The sequence below is a fragment of the Numida meleagris genome, chromosome 9 (assembly GCF_002078875.1).
Source record: "Numida meleagris isolate 19003 breed g44 Domestic line chromosome 9, NumMel1.0, whole genome shotgun sequence".
In the NCBI taxonomy this organism is placed as follows: Eukaryota; Metazoa; Chordata; class Aves; order Galliformes; family Numididae; genus Numida; species Numida meleagris.
Genome location: NC_034417.1, coordinates 6,836,750 through 6,853,214, shown reverse-complemented (window position 1 = coordinate 6,853,214; position 16,465 = coordinate 6,836,750). Strand labels below are relative to the sequence as shown.

The following is a 16,465-nucleotide window of genomic DNA, read 5'->3' as shown; positions in this document are numbered from 1 at the left end:
TTTCCAGATGTGTAATAATTGGCAGAACAGTTTTCTCCTTGAAATGGTGAATAGGGAGATTGAATGGGAAAAGCAGTCAAGAAGGACTGAATTTCAAGTGTTCTGGTCTGGAAAAGCTGTTTATTGTAAATTGGAACTAGTCTTCAATAGCAGATGCTGGCAGAGGACTGGGAGGAAGCTGTTGGAATGTGGAACCATAGTGTGTGCAGGCTCAAAAATTAAAGTTTTTTTTTCCCTAAATGAAAAGGAGTTTGAGCACAGCTGTAGAGTGAGTAACAATGAAGAGGAAACAACTTTTAGATTAATCCCCAAGAAGAGTTAAATAATTCAATCTGTCTCTTTTAGTTTCTTTAAAAATGTGAACTATTCTGAAAAAAAAAATGTAGTTAGGCTTTTCAGAGATCAGAAATAGGTTAAAAGCACTGTACAGTAAATGAAATATATTTGTAGAGTTGCTCACTTCCCTTTTTCTTTCTTTTCATTCCCCTCTTCTCAAAAATACTGACAGGAAAAAATAGCTTTTTAAAAACATGCTTATTTTAGCAGTGCCATGTGTTTGCATGTTTACAGGGTAACTTTAAAGACCAGTTACATGCTGTGAAATTTTCTGTTATAAAACAGATTCACAGCTGGGTACTGTGTGATCAAGGCAAAATTTCACCTATCATCAAAATAATTAGGTACCCCAATTGCTGAAGGGTTTGTATTCTATAAAACAGAATTAGTTCCAGGCTCTCCCATTCGCACGTCACGCATCCAGTTATATTAATTTCAGAACTGCTGCAGTAAACATCAAAAAGAGCTGGTTACTTTCTGTAAGCTGCGTGTGTTTCGGGGCTTTGGGGGGGGGGGGATTGCTTTTCCAATGGCATATCCAGCTTTAGATCTCTGTACAAGTTCACAGTTGCTTTTAGTAATGAAGGAAATGATACACAAATACTTCGGAATTTTTTTGATGCTGCCTCATAGTTTATATTTGAAGAATGCTGCTAAAGGGAAAGTTGTACCGTGTTCTAGAATAGGCTGAAATACAGTCATACAAAAGGAAACTTTTCTCTTAGGTCTTAATGGTGTGGGCTAAAATGAGCGACCAGAACCGCAGTGGCAGAGTTGTTCTGTAGCTTGTGAAGCCTTCTGACACCGCTAAGGCAGGAACACGTCAGGCCAAAATGTACCAGAGTCTGCTGCTGTGGGAGACCGAGCTGTGACCCATTCATCAGCTCAGTGTTGATTAAAATAGGTGACAGTAGAAAATGACTCTCCGAAACAAATGAAGTTTCCTTGGTCTGCTGTAGTTTAATGTTACTGTGTAATTAAATGTAATGTAAACTTGATTTATCTTACGCCAGTCGTTCTGCAGTTTCGATTGAAGGGTGATTACTGTCTGATAGAAATATCTTTAGGTCAGGAAATTAAAAAAAAATAAAATAAAATTTGCTTTTGTATTTTCTCCTCACTGGGTGAAGCAAACTTGCCAATCAGTCTTGGCTTAAAAAACGAGTCAGCTGAAGAATTTCTCGGATTGACTTGAATTTTGTTACATCAGAAAAATGGGCTCTGGCAGAGCGTGCCCTGTTGCGGCCTTGCCCAGTCCCCAGCGAGCGCCTTTGACATCACTTGCAATTGCAGGAGCTCGGCCCGACTTAGGGTGGGATCCCGAAGCGCAGGCAGCGCCGAGGGTGGCACATCTGGCTGCAGGGGAACGGAGTGTGCTTCTGTTAGCGGAGCTGCGTCAGTAATGCCCCAGAAGCACGAGGTGTAACGCTTCGAGTAGTCGATACCTGCTCATGCCCAAGAGCACTTGTTGCAGTGTTTGTTTTTCCTGAAGGAGGGAATGTGCAAGAGCAGAGTGTTTGTCACAAAACCGAACTGTTACAGCTAGACTTTCTCCAGGAATGAAATGTCTCTGTTGTAGAGCCTCCCGCAGATGTGAAGGAAGTGGTAAATGCTGGCTGATAACGTAGTTAGAAATGGCACTGCTGATGAGCTTGTTTCCCCTGGTTGGCTTGATGTGCTCGTAGGGCTTCTTGGTCAAGAAGTGTCCAGCGGGATTCACCAATAAAGGAAGCTTCCCTGAGGGGGTTGGGCGGGACGGCAGCATCTTTCTACAGAACAGGTTTGTTCTGTAGCAAGGAAAAGGAAAAAAATAAATTTAATTTCCCTTGAAGAAGATGATGTTGGCAGAAGGAGCTAGGAAATGAGTAATTTAACTCCTTTTTATGTAATTAGTGTAACCAGACATGGTTTTATTTTAACATTTGCTTAATTTTTGAGCCAGATTTATTTTAAAACTCCGGTTGACTTCATTTCCTGTTCGCTCTGAATGTTCTTGTTTTCCTTTTAGCTGGGCTGCCCATTAGACTTATTCAAATAGATTTTTAATATCTCAAACTCATCAAATATTTGCGAAGTGGCCTTTGAAGTTGATTTGTATTTTATTTCATGTATTATTGAAAAGTTAAGAAGTAATAGTCTTTTTGTTCTTATTCAAGCTGCTTTTTATTTGTCGTTGCAATACGGTGGAAAAAGAGCAGCCTGAATTGATTAAAAATAAATAAATAAAAGGCCTGGAAACTCCGTTAAGGATGAAACTCGATCCCCGAGTCGCAGGCCTTTTTCCAGGTACAGCAGGAGTCAGAAAATCGGTGCCCTCCCTCCGCCTGCCCCCTCTGCTGTCGCTGAAAATCACCGAGGGACGCGTGGCGGCTCCACCAGCAGCAGGCTGCGTTCTTGCCCGGAGCCCTGCCGGGGCTGCTGCTTCCCTGCAGGCCGGACGGCTTTGAGCTGCCTGCCGTGTAAAAATCCTGATCCCAAAGTCCTTTTGGTTGTCCTCATTGCATTCACTGTAGTTGAAATGATGCCCGTGGCCACGGCCAAAGTGACTGGCTACCGCGGCTTGGGAAGTGCACGTATTTCTAAATATGCTTAGATAAATCCAAGGGGAAATATGAGTAAAGACTTCTAATCAAGCTGCAGCGTGAGCTGCAGAGCCCGTGATTGATGGCAGGTTTCCGTTCTGCCGCATCGCCGTGTCCTGCGGGCAGCAGTGTGCCAGCAGCGCCCGCGCGCTGCCCAGCTTTGTTCCGAGCCCCGTGCTCTGGTTTAGATCTCAGGCCTCACTGCTGCATTGGCTGGGGTCAGTTTTGCACTCCTGATCTCGAGTCCGACTGTGTGTGGGCTGTCCGTACAAATAAAACAGCAACAGGACAGTCGTGCATATAGGAGTGCTGCTTGTCTCAGGTGATGGTTTTGCTGACTGAGATAAAACTTAGGCTTGCTGTGACCCCTGACGAGGTATTAGACCTTAATGATATAGAAGAAAAAATATACAGCGGTGAACGTGCAAGTGATTTGCGTGTATTTTTAACGGGCACAGTTTCTGGGCCGATTGCTTTTCAGACTTTTTCTAAAACGTTCTGGCCTTGCCCCTGAAGCTCTCACTTCGTCTCTGTGAGCCCAGTCCGGCTTTGCGGTGGCTTCCACGCTGTGTGCAGTATTCAGGGTTTACTGGAGAGGGATCACAAAAATAAGGCTGCATCAGCTCACGAGAGGGTGAATTAACTCAGTTTGCTTATAAAACTGCTGCAAGTCATTATTGGTGGGACGCTGCAGTGGGATCGGATGGTTTTTAGTAGCCCACATCAGAAGCGCTGCCTGGGGACCCGCGCTCCGTGCTGCCGGCTGCGGGGTGGGACGGAGCCGTGGCCCTGCCCGGCCCGGTGGGGTCCCGCGGCGGCTGTGGGTGCGGGGCCGGGTGCGGCTGTGTGCCGGCGGCGGCAGTGCGGGTCCCGCACCTGGTGCGGCCGCTGCCTGAGCAGGGTGCGGGGATGGCGGGCGCTGGGAGAGCTGCGTGCGCCAGGAAGCGAAGGAGAAACATTCGTGGGAGGAATCGGGTTACAAAGAGAGCTCTGCTAACGTCATTATGCTGAAATAGTCCAGATTGCACGCTTCAGCCGCCCCTCCGCCTCTGGCAGGCAGGAGCAGGCAGGGGGCTGGTGCGCATGTAAATGCATTCGGGTAACACTTCTGCACAGCGGAGCTCTTCGGTCGGTGTGTGCCCTTGAGGAGCCGCACGGGCCGTTCTGTGATGGGGCTGTTGTCAGCTGCAGCTGCGAGGGGCCCACGTTGGAGCGTGAGGAGAGCCGAGAAGAGCCCTGCGGGCAGCACGGGCCGACACTGGCCCCTCTGTCCAGTGGCAGTCGCGTGCTGGAATAAGGAAAAGACTCGGTGGTGGTGGTGGTGTGAAATGTCTGTCAGAGGACATTAAGGAAGCTCAAAAATTGTGCTCCATTTAAATGTAAACGCAGAGGTCCTTTTTTCTTTTTCCTGTGAAATCTGAGTAGAGGGCAAAAAAAAACCAAAAGCGGACTGACCGTACCAGGCTTGGTGTGTAGAGTGCAGGAGCTGCAGTGTGGGACCTGCGAGCATCGCGGTGCGCGGCATCTGTAGGCCCAGATGGAGCTCCTGCGCGCGGTGTGGGACGCAGCCACTCCAGCACGTGTTGGTCTGGGGCTCCTGTTTCCCCTTGGGGTTCCCACCACATCTCAGGTCAGGGATCAGCATGCTGCTGTCAGTTCTGCAGCACTGCGGCCCGTAAGAGCCCTGCACAAGTCTCGTTCATCACAGGGGTGTGCTTTGGGTTTGTAAACCTGTTTCAAAGAACTGAAGCATTGTCTTTATTTCTTTTTTTTTCCTAATTGATATTCTGCCTTCATCAGAATAAATTTGTTAATGTCACTCCTCTGGGTTGGCTCTGGGTTTGAAAGTTGCCAGACTCCTGGCAGCTCTTGGCTTTGGGCACAGCTGTAAGAATTTTTTTTACCTTTCTTTAAGAAGTAGATTTTGGAAAAAACCTGCCCTCGAGGTGATGGATAGCTGGTAGCTTGAATAAAAGCACCCTCCTGTGTTAGGACTGAGCATGACCAGAAGGAGAAAGGAGAACGCACCACGGCAGGGCAGCCCCTTGCCGGCTCGGTCCTGGAGCTGCAGCGGGACAGGGCTGGCTGCAGCCCTCAGGGAGCTCCTTGCAGAGCTGTGACGCGGAAGACTGAAATGTGCCTCAAAAAGCAGCGGGTGTTCTGCTGTCTGTGAGATGTTGTGCAGCCCACAGTGACCTGATGCGATGTCGGCTGGGGCAGCCCCCATTCCGCTTCTGTTCCTGTGGTAGCTTACAGGAACGAGTGTATATTAAACAAAGGATAAACTTGCATAAGGGTATTTATCTCTCTCTGGGTAAAATCCACACTAAGACATGAAAGGTAAAAGCTGCATTAATTACTCAAGAGGGATTCAAAGCTCAGCAGTTTACTAGGATTGAAGGATTTATTGAAAAACAGTGGTTCTCATGTGTAACTCCAGGCAATAAACCTATTTAATTAAAGGCTTAATCTTCTAGTTGACATGTTTGCTACTGTTCCAGTAAAAAGCTTCATCTGTAGCCAATTTTTGTAACTATACAAATAATAGTGGAATCCCTCATCTTTGTTCTTTTTATTTTTAACTGTTTAATTGTATTACGTTGGTTATATTATAAATATTTAAAGGACTTTTGTGCTCTTTAAATCAAAAGCTTTACGTGGCCCACATTCCAAATTATTTAAATTCAGGCAGTGTCTCCTATGTCTTCCTTCTGCAAACCGAAGAATATTATTTTTTAAATATGTGTTTGCACTGATAATAGTAATTGAGCGGCAGTTGTTTGCTTTAAGTTTGCCTGCTCAAGCTGCGTATGTGCAGGTATAGCTGCATTGCCTAAGTGTGCCATTTATTCAAGTTTATGCAAAATGGGAACTTGGAAAATAATTCTTTTATAAGATTTCATCTCAGTGCTTGTTAAAGATGTGTGTTGTACTGTAAAAGAAGTGATGTGCTGGGTGCAGAGGCATGGTGAGAACTGCTAGATGCCTGGATTACCTTGGTACGATAGGATTCAGTAATGGGACTAAGTAAAATGTATGTAGCTGAGGAAGAGGAAAATGAGAGAAAAATATTGAATACAGTAACATTCTGAAATTAAATCTAGTTCTCTTCTAGTCCTGTTTCAGCAATTAAGAAATGAGATGCTTTTGTGTTTTTTAAACGTGTGCCTGTATGTCTGTAAATGTTTTTGTCCGTGTGCGTACATAAAAACCATTCACATGCAGTGAAAATTACTGTTCCCCATGACTTCCCTTTAAGGATCAAGTTGTTACAAGCACTAGTGTTGACAGTTGCAGTGCCTTAAAGCAATCTAATATTAATCGAGTCTTAGAGTTGCCAGGTATAAATGAAGAATAAAATTTTGTAGCGTTCTGTGGGGTAATATTGGAGAAAATTGCGAGGTTGTTGCATTATTCCAGACAGGTGCTGGTCATTGCTTGGAGCACAGCTCAATCCATTGTGCTGTCATCGAGCGGCACACTGCAACAGCACCTTTCAACTAAATCTTTACTGAGGTAGAACCTGAACTCTGATGGACAATCCAGCAAATACTTTTTGTCTTAGAATTCTTTTTTTGACTATTTTCTTTGAATTGAATCTCTGACAGAAATATTTGCTTTGCTTTCCTTTAGGTTGGTGCTCATCGGGAGGAAAGCGTCAGCCTCAACAGCAACCACGCAGTTCTTCCCAGTACAGTTTCTGCTCAGAGCACAGAACTAAATCATAAAACACAAGAGAGCTACCGAGGTAACTTTCAGCAATACTGAATCCTAAACAGGGTCCGGAATGATCTGGAGCCAGTGAGGCTATAGATTGTGGTCAACTCGCATCAGTACAGGGGATAGGAACATAAGTAAGATTGAGAAATGAAAATGAACTTCAGTTTTAAATCCTACAAGCTACCGCTGTTAGGGATCGCTGCAGTAATTTGGAGGGCATCCTCGTGTCAGCCCTGCCCGTGGAGTTTCCACAGAAGCCCCTGCTTGTAGTCGCAGCCTTCTCCTTTCAGGAGGCGTAGCCGCCACTTGCAGGCCACAGCCACTTCCAGCTGGCCAAGATGGCTGCGGTGAGCTGGTGCCCATGTCAGTCTAGCCAGCGAAAGGAAGTGTCTCTACACAGTTGTTTACAGTTCCCTTGGTTTTTAGCCCAAAGAAGTAAGCTATAGGAGACAGAAGTCAGCTTATTCATCAGCATGCCTGCTCCACGTAGGGATGTGTATGGCAGATTTGGCCTAGGCCCAACCCTTTGTCACTACAGCTGTAGCTCTGCCTTTAGATTTGCAGCCCAGGCTTGAGGTGCAAATTTTCGTACTTTGCAGAACGCCCTTCCGTCTTTTACAGTGTCTTTCAGTGATTAAGCTGCTCTTGATTAATTATGATCCCTTTTACAACCCCATGACATGTATCCAAGTAGAGCAGTGTTATTAGGGTTTATCTTTTGTTCCTGTTCATGGAAACATGAAGGTTGGATAAGATCACTCAGAAGATTGTCCAGTCAAAGCCTGACCCACCCCACGCCCACTGACCGTGTCTCTCAGTGCCACATCTCCATGGTTCTTGAACACCTCCAGGGACGGTGACTCCACCACCTCCCTGGGCAGCCCATGCTCACAGCTCTTTCTGAGAAGAATTTTCCAAATATCCAACCCATTAGCAGGGCATAGCTCTGTGTGTTGGCTTCCCAGACTGCTTGCCGTGCTCTGGCCTGCCACTGACAATATCTGCACGAGGTTTTGTTACAGGGGTAAGTGCCTGGCCCCGAGATGCTCACACGGATCTGTTTGTTTGCAGCGCTGTCAGGTGGCTTGCAGAGCCAGACTGTGGCTATAGGTCCAACAGAAATCAAGTCTGAACATAAGGAGAAGGACGAAAATATACACGAGCCCCCCTCATCGGATGACATGAAATCGGATGATGAGTCCTCCCAAAAGGATATCAAGGTTTCATCTAGAGGAAGAACAAGGTGGGTCGCTGACGTGAGCTAGAGAATTTGTGCTTAATTAATGCTGTTAGCAGTAATTTTTCCCTAAGTTCAGTAAATTTATTTTACTGGTTACTCTGATTCAGTGCATATATCAATAGGCAGCTGAAATACAAACGCAGTTTACAGTATTAGTATCTACTTGTATACAGAATAGAATGTTTATTCTGAGGAAAACCACTTGAAAATCACATGTTCCCATAAGTGCCTTGGCTCTTATCTGCCCATAGAGATAAGTATCATGAGATTAGAATGCAATGGCTTGGGTTGGAAGGGACCTCAAGGACCATCAAGTTCCAGGGAGTGTTTGAGACACAATCTTTGTAGCTCTTTCTGGTGGGAGCCAGTAGTGGTGGAGAGCCATGTCCTGATGAACTCGGGACTGTGCTGAATTTGTTACGTACCTATGATTTCCAAACTGTGGTTAAAAAAAACTGGAGTAAAACCAGGTAAAATGCTGTTGGGTCTGACACAAGTACTGAAATTGGAGATAACAACAGTCAGAATTTTGTAACTTCCGGCAGTGGCAACTATACCATCACACGTTTAATGATATTTAGTGTATTAATTTCAGTAGGGCAGAGGTTTCTGCAGAGTTTTAAGCTTAATTGGACAGTCGTATACAGAAAAAAAAAAAAAAAAAGGTATGCAACTTAGTACAATAATTTTAAGTGAAGTGGTAAAAGCATTCTAAATGTGTTTAGCTCTACGTTGGGTATTAAGAGAAAAAAAAAAAGAAAACTGACCAGACAGATCTTTTAGCAAAAGTAAAACTTTTGTAATGAGCACATTTAATTGCGATTTACTTGAATGCCTTTATATTCTAAGCTGACGTATTGGAAGCCAGCAAAAACTATTAGTTGAAAATGATTCATTCTTCACCTGAAAAGATGGCTGAGTATCCCCAGCAATCTGAACGTGTATCAGAAGTTGAAGAAAGCAGCAGTTCGGGTGTTGCTTCTGCTTCCAAGGGCAGCATATTTCCTCTGCTCTTCCTAGAACTGTTGATGATGTGTAGGCAGTGTGCTGTGGATATTCCTTAGGCAAAAGCCACTGAACATTTATTTTCAGGAAAATGCAAGAACAGCAAGAATGACCTCAAGTACTGAAGCATTAATATCTAACCTTTTTTATTATTATTGAAATACACTTCAATATGAAATACAGTAAATAGGAGGAAGTTTTAATTTCATCAACTGCGACTTCTGAACTAGAGGGCTGACTTGAATTATTAGTGATATTTCGATATACTTTGATTTATGCTTTCTTGCAGCAGTACTAATGAAGATGAGGATTTAAACCCAGAGCAGAAAATAGAAAGAGAAAAGGAGAGAAGAATGGCAAATAATGCCAGAGAGCGTTTGCGTGTACGAGATATTAACGAGGCCTTTAAAGAACTTGGCCGAATGTGTCAGCTTCATCTGAAGAGTGAAAAACCACAGACGAAACTGCTTATTCTTCACCAGGCTGTGGCAGTCATCCTCAGTCTAGAGCAGCAAGTGAGAGGTCAGTAGCCCAACATCGTGCTGTGACACTTCGGGGGGAGGGGAGTGGAGGGGGGGGGGTGGCTTTGTTATGGAACAGTGTCAGTCTCCTTTGAAATGTGCATAGCTCAATGCCCAAGCTGCTGAAAGCATTTATCTTCTGTAACTAAGTTACAAGTTTTTTAGGAAAAACAAGGAATTGCTTTTTTTTTTTTAAAAAAAAAGGGGGGGGGGGAGGGGAGTGCTAGGTGGGTGTATACTTCCATCTGTTTTTTCTTTCCTATGCAGTAGGCCATTTTGTTACCAAGTGCTCAAGGTGAATTAGTCGATCAAGCCGTTGACACATCTTGCTTTATACCATTTAAACAAGTGCTCTTTCAGTAGTACAGATGCTTTAGCAAAACAAGAGATCTCATTTAAAATGAACTGCACACAACTGGAATATGAAAATGCAGTGAATTAACTGCATTTCCTTCGGTTTTGGCGTGAAGCATCTTCTAGGCAGAGGGGGGAAACCTGCAGCTATTAATTATTTTTATTATTATTATATTATTTATATAGCTATTATTATTATGTTAATTGAGTCAGGCTTGATTTTGCATGTGTTTTCTTTCCCCAGTTCCTTTAGATTTTTCCAGGTAAGAAATACATTTATTGAGAGCTGCAGAAGGAAGAATTCTATTTGCAGTTCATTTTCTTTGAAGGAGAGATGATTCCTTTAGGAATCGTATTTAGTTTTTTAACTGTCTCATTCTTGTCTGTCACTGAAGCTATTGATGACTTTTAATCTCAAACTTCATTTCAAAGACATTTAAAGTTCTGAGGCACCTCTGCCACTCACGTAGCTGTCGCTTAAACTGGTGAGCATCCTCTTTCTTTGCTCCCTTGGGCTGTTAAATAACCATTTTGTTGAGCATCTCTCCAATGCAAGTGAAGTGCATCAGGAACGGGGAGTGTCTTTCAGACGTGGATGATGGCAGTGGTCATATTTACCTAAAGTGCTTCTTCTCTGAATCACTGATGTCACTGAATGACATCAATGTCTTATTTTTGTGTGCCTTATTTTTACTTTATTTCCAAATTTGCTTCTTGCAGTGGAACAAAGCAATTGTTAAAAGTCTGTGCAAAGTGACAAAGTGAGTGACCTAATGCAAGCTTTTATGTACTCTGCAGTAAAGATGATGTGCAAAGGATTTTCGGGCAGCTCTACTGACCGAGCTTTTAATAAATGCAGTCTCCGGTCAGAATTCTTGCAAGGCATATGCAGAAAATGCTGTTACTCTGCAGATCAGATACCAGCTAATCTTAGCATTTCTGAGACTTTGACCTTGGGATTTTTTCATCTGAAAATGCTCCTCTGTCTCTGCAAGATGAGACTGACTATTATGAAGTCAGAAGAACGTTAATGGCATTTAGCAGTTAAAAAAACATCAAACAGGCTGTGTGAAAATGAATGAAATCACTTTGGCCTTGGTCAGAGGCTGCTTCCAAACTGTAATAGTTAGAAACCTTTTCCCTAAACATACTTGCAATTAATTTGTACTTACTTTACAGACAGTTTAAATGGAGAAATTTCCCTTCCTCACGGTTACATCTCACCTTGTGCTCTACTTGCTGTGCCTCCTGTGCAGAGACTGTGTTCCCTGCTCCATCTCGCCAGTCTTTCCTTGCACCTGTTCCAATCTGCATTAAGCACCCTGAGACTGAGTGACCACAGCTTTGTGTGGCATCCAGAGGAGCTTTTGCCAGTGCATTATGAAACAGCATCAACCATTTCCTCTGTCTGTTAGTAATGCATCATTCATTTTGTGATTGATGCTATTCAAAATCACACATTTTGGATGTTAAGCTCTAACTGCAAGCTAGCATTTTTGTCTCCATTTCTTAACTGACTATAAATTAACTTCCTTTCAAAGTTTCCATGTAGTTAAATCTTCCTGAAAACTTCAAGGCCAGCTCCATTTAAACTTAACTTTAAAAAAAAAAATCAGTAGTTGAGAAGTTAGCATTTGTTTCTCGGCAGACTCTTTGGGAGTGATGTTACTTACGAGTTCCAGTAGGAGGCTGTTGATAATGGTTTGGGTGAAAGCAGAATTAGCAAGTCTGTGCAAAATTGCCCGTCAGATTAGCTAGAGAAGCATCCTCTAAAATGAACAGGGGTCAGCAAACTGTGGTTAACAGAGGGGCACCTGTGCAGCTGAAGAGAAGGGCCGGAGGTTTTGGATGAGCAGGCGTTGCCTGTTCAGTTTCAGTCTCTTCACAGTTAAAACTGTACCTGCAGTTGTAAGCTGCAAAATAGAGTTCGCCAATAGCTAGAAAAGTTCCTCAAAATGTTGACTAAATTCAATACTGGGAAGAAAATCACTTCTTTCAACTGACAGAACATGTTACATACCTTTTGCCTGTCTTTCTGGCCACCAAGATTTGTCTTTTATATTCTAATTCCTGAAAACCCATTTTTGAAGAACAGAAACGGTTGAGTTTTAGAACCTGCCAGTTATTTGAAAACTAGATGTACATCTACGTGTATGGAGCTGATTGGAGAAGTGGAAGCACACTGCTGGAAGTGTTTTGACGGCCCACAGCTGGCTGTTATGAAGTTCTGGCTTTACAATGGGAGAGGAAATAGAGTAACAAATTCCTTCTGTTCTCTATGGCTAAATCTGAAGAATGTGATGATGGGTGCTGGATGATTTCACAGACTTGAGGTATAAAGAGAACTGTTGACTTTAGAAATTCTACCTCTCCTGCTCTTAGAGCAAGCTAATACTGAAGGTAAAGAAAGAAGCAGAAACGTTACTAAAAGCTGTGTGATGTTGGAAGGATTGGTGGGACTTCAGCCTATCAACGAAACTCAAAAATCTGTTCTAATTCATTATAAATTATGGAGTTTTTCTCAGTTTGCATTTGTAGCAACTTTCTGTGAGAAGGGAGGCACTTCCTTTTTCAGTGCTATTGAAGGTGTATGTAGGCAGGAAGTAAGCTCTTTTCTTTCCCCCTTTTTTTTTTTAAATACCAATTTAGGAGATGCAGGGCTGGATTTTCAGTAGAGCTTGTCTGCAGCTTTAGGCACCTGTGCTTTAACACAGGCCTGTAAGTACTCAGGGATGCTGCATAGCTATTTTTACTGCAGTGACAGTGTTGGTACTCCTTTGGTATCAGCGTATGGGATGTTGTTTTTCTATTACAGAACGAAACTTAAACCCTAAAGCAGCCTGCCTTAAGAGAAGGGAAGAAGAAAAAGTTTCTGCCGTATCGGCAGAGCCACCAACACCACACCCAGGAAGCCACCCTGGCCTGAGTGAAACTACCAACCCTATGGGTCATATGTGAACACCAGCCAGGTACGTCTCTTGTCTGGAGCGGGGTGGTTGGGGTGACGTTTGATCTGATTGTTGCTTTTTATTGGCTACCATTTGAAGATCTAGATGTGTGTATTCCAAGCTACGGAGCTGTCACTAGTACAGACTTCTTTATGTTGCCAAGTACTTTTGTATTTCTGAGCATAAGCAACTTATGCAGGTTTGTGTAGTTTAATAATAATAATAAGGAAATTTTAGTGAAATTGTCTTCATTTGCATGTGTTCTTGTTTATGGATAAAACTCTTGGCTCAGGTGGCCTTCTTGGCATGACATCAGAGGAGTAGTTAGCAGCTTGCTAGATAAGCCAAGAATAATAGAGATTAATTATACATATTTAAGTGGTCTCAACATCACTTTTGTTCATTTAATAATCCATGTATTGCTTCCCAGCGCTGGTAAAAGCAGTTAGAGCTGCTTCTCAGAGAGGTTTGCTCTCTGCCCCAAGGCCGGTCATTGTAACTTGTGTCTTCGTTCTGCCCAGCAGAGATAGCTAGCTGTCTTAATTCACAGTCTGTGTTAGTGAAGATAGCTAAGATCTAAAAAGCAGTGCGTGCAGCTTTGCAAGACAAACCAGTGTTTCCAGGTGCTCCAAACAGTCCAGTACAAGATAGTTCATTCAGAGCAGTACAGGCTCCTCAGGTACGCGGTAACGCCTCTCTTCAGCAGCAGTGATTAAATTAGGCACTGTCTCTTCCTTATTTTAGACGTAGGAATACACAAGTCAAAGTCAAATCAAATGGCAGTTTCTTAGGTCTCAGCTTCACAGTTAATACTTTTCTTCCTATACCCAGAGTCTAAATATGTCATTTTCCCACGGCTAAACTGTTCAACCCCAGTAACTCTCAGAGGGCAGACCGTTATCAAGCTTTTATTTGTGCCTTGTTTAATTTTTGCTAGTCTTGGCATCCTGATTATTTTTTACAATACAGCAGTTGCATACATTTTTTTAAACTAGAATAAGTTGTTGAACTGTGAAGAATTATGGTTAAGGTTGTTTTTAACTGCCTTTGCATTAGAAAAGAAAAAATAATGTCCTGTTTCCATATCTTGTTTCTAGCATGTGAAGATTTCAGTAAGTTCTCAGTTGTGTGGATCAAACTTGTTAGTTGATGTAAATTTGGCTCATAGAAGACAGGTTGGTGGTTTCTGAGCAGGATGGAGAGGCAGCTGCTCTGCCTCCCCCATAGGAGGTCAGAGATTGTGAGTTTTATGGAATTTCTGCCTGTGCTGGTGTGCTCTAGGAAAAAGGATTTCAGGACCCCTCAGTGTGATTTTCGACCACGCTTTGTAACTGACTGAAAATGCCATAAATTACAGTTCAAATTAGTTCACTAGTGTTGACATTTTGCTTCTTATTGTTTCTTTCCCTAACATCTTTTTTCTCCCTAACGTGTTGCTAAAATTCCAGAATTATTGGTAGGATACACAGAAGGTGACCTTTCTTCACAAGGACACAGACAACTAACATGATATGAAGACACAAACCTGACAGGAGAAAACACTTGAAGCAAGAAACCCAAATGCAATCTTATGATCAAAGCTACTGGTCAACACCTGCATCAGGATTGAAGATAGAGGATCTTCAGATAGAATTTCAGCCCATGAAATACTCTGAACATATCATTCTGTTGCAAGCAGTGTGTCGCTTCTGCACAATCAGAGACTGTTGTGATCTCTCCACTCATTGTGGAAGTTGCCTTGTGCCTAAACTGAATTGACAAATGCATTGTAACTACAAATTTTATTTATTGTTATGGAACTGTAAAGGTCTACATATAAAGGGAAAAGTTAACATGTTAAAAGCTGATACAATTTCAGCTGGATGCCAGCATTTATTAAAGCTGTTCACATTCAGAGAACAAAGCAGTGACAACCGTCGACCCGTAGCATTCCCAGCATACCTATTAGTGTCTTAAAAAAGGAAGGGAAAAGTCTTTTGTTGTCCTTTCCTCTCCTTTTGCCATATGACTAGTGTTTTCCACGCAATAGGAAACTATTCCTTGGTATAGCTTTTTTTATGTTATTTTTGGTCTCTGGTAATCTGAACAGTTATGGTCATAGTTACCCTTCCATACTGAGCTCTGTTTCAAGCCGGTAAGAGGCCTTCTGAGAAGCCTCCGGGCAGGAGCAATACTGTGACCATAACGTTTCGTAGATTTAAAAATTGATTTTTATTTTCCCTCAGACTTTCCTCAAATGTTTTTTTTTCTAATTATAAACAAAACCTTTTTAGGCTTCTAGGCTTCATAGTAAAGCTTGTAACGTGAAGTGTAAATTGGGTGGGGAGAATCTACTTTGTTAGAGTTGCTTTGTTTTCCGAGCAGTAAGTACTACATATAGTACATGTAAAGTGTTAGCTGTACGTAAGCACAAAATGCATTAAAATACAAAGGAGATTTTTTTCAGGCTGTATTTTTGGTGAATAGTAAAATCCTAAATTCACCGTGGCAGGTAGTGTGATGATATAGCCACTAGTAAGGTGGGCTTATTTACCTAATGGAATCTAAGAGCAATGGTCACCAATTTTTCCTTACTGTATACATCAATTATCTTGTCATTTTTGTATGGCTTGTCAGTGGAGAAAAATCAGTGTGAATCAAATGCAAGCAAATGACCCCTCCCAAGCCATATTAACATTAAACCATTAAATGTTTCTCCACCAGAACAGTGTCCATAAGTATTCCTTTGTCACAAATGTGTTGAAATGGTTAAAATCCCTTTGAACTTCCATGGAAACTGTCTTCCACTGCAATGACCATGGGAGGAAACTTGCTAAGCCAAGGTTGTCTGAGCTATCGTTTATATAGTGCATCTTTCATGACTGGCAATTGGTTCACCATACAAAACAGGAACAAAACAATACTTTTTATGAAGTCATTTGATTTGAAAGAACAAAAGCTGGATTGTTAAAATAAACTAATGAATTTAAGCTCACGTTTTCAATGGTTCCTAACAAAACAGTTTGTGAAAATAGTGGACTCATTTCTATTACTTTAATTTGCATATACCATCAGATAACACCTGATTATATCTGTGGCCTTGTTCTTCATTTCAGTGTTTATTGGCTAAACAAATTTGTTGCTTATGACGTGTGAAAGTGATCACGTGCCACTGCCTGGCCTTTTTCCTTCTAAGCTTGTTGTCTTTTTGGCTATATTAGACTTTGCAGTATGCCCAGAAGCTTTCCTTCATAAAATAGAAAGAAAAAAACATTTGGCTTATTTTTCACTGTAGCTAGTCTTTTATACAATAATCTTGTAAGAAAATTTCTTGAATTCTAAATATTACTCTTTCTAGATTTTTGAAATCGAAAAAGTTTTCAGTAAAAAGTTTCTTACTTTATTTTACTATATTAGGTAGTAAAAATGTAGGGTTATTTACCATAACCTGTTCATTAATATCAGAAATTTACAATAGCATTGTAAGACCATAGTAGGGTTCTAGCATACCGTGTAGTACCTATGGAGTATTGTAAGAGCTAATTGTCCGAGATGAATTGCTTCTCATCTTGTTCTCCAGTTTCCATTGTTGGTTTATTGCAGATTTGTACCCTGTGTCAAATTTCAAGGTATTGCTGATAAACCTTTCCAACCAGCAGCAAGAAGTTCAAAAACTTTCTGTCAATGTAACAGAAAACACTATGTATATAACATTTATGTAGCAATAAATGTGCCATCTTTTTTTAACATGGTAAATCAGTGAGTTTTTTACATTTCTCT

At 42.1% G+C, this 16,465-nt stretch overlaps 1 protein-coding gene and 1 long non-coding RNA gene across 13 annotated transcripts in view; one reads left to right on the top strand and one right to left on the bottom strand.

The window, feature by feature from the left end:
- TCF12 (transcription factor 12) overlaps positions 1–16,441 on the top strand; it is a 157,941-nt gene extending 141,500 nt beyond the window's left edge. For 5 of the 8 annotated variants that reach the window (XM_021406844.1, XM_021406841.1, XM_021406839.1 and 2 more), the window contains 5 exons: positions 6,552–6,666; positions 7,710–7,881; positions 9,173–9,405; positions 12,574–12,727; positions 14,155–16,441. In XM_021406844.1, the coding sequence (XP_021262519.1) occupies positions 6,552–6,666; positions 7,710–7,881; positions 9,173–9,405; positions 12,574–12,716 (663 nt within the window). In that variant the 3' untranslated portion in view covers positions 12,717–12,727; positions 14,155–16,441. The remainder of the gene's footprint in view (positions 1–6,551; positions 6,667–7,709; positions 7,882–9,172; positions 9,406–12,573; positions 12,728–14,154) is intronic. The other 3 variants (XM_021406842.1, XM_021406840.1, XM_021406843.1) reach the window with 1 other exon arrangement.
- LOC110403542 overlaps positions 1–16,465 on the bottom strand; it is a 61,783-nt gene that overhangs the window by 10,757 nt on the left and 34,561 nt on the right. The window lies entirely within an intron of this gene.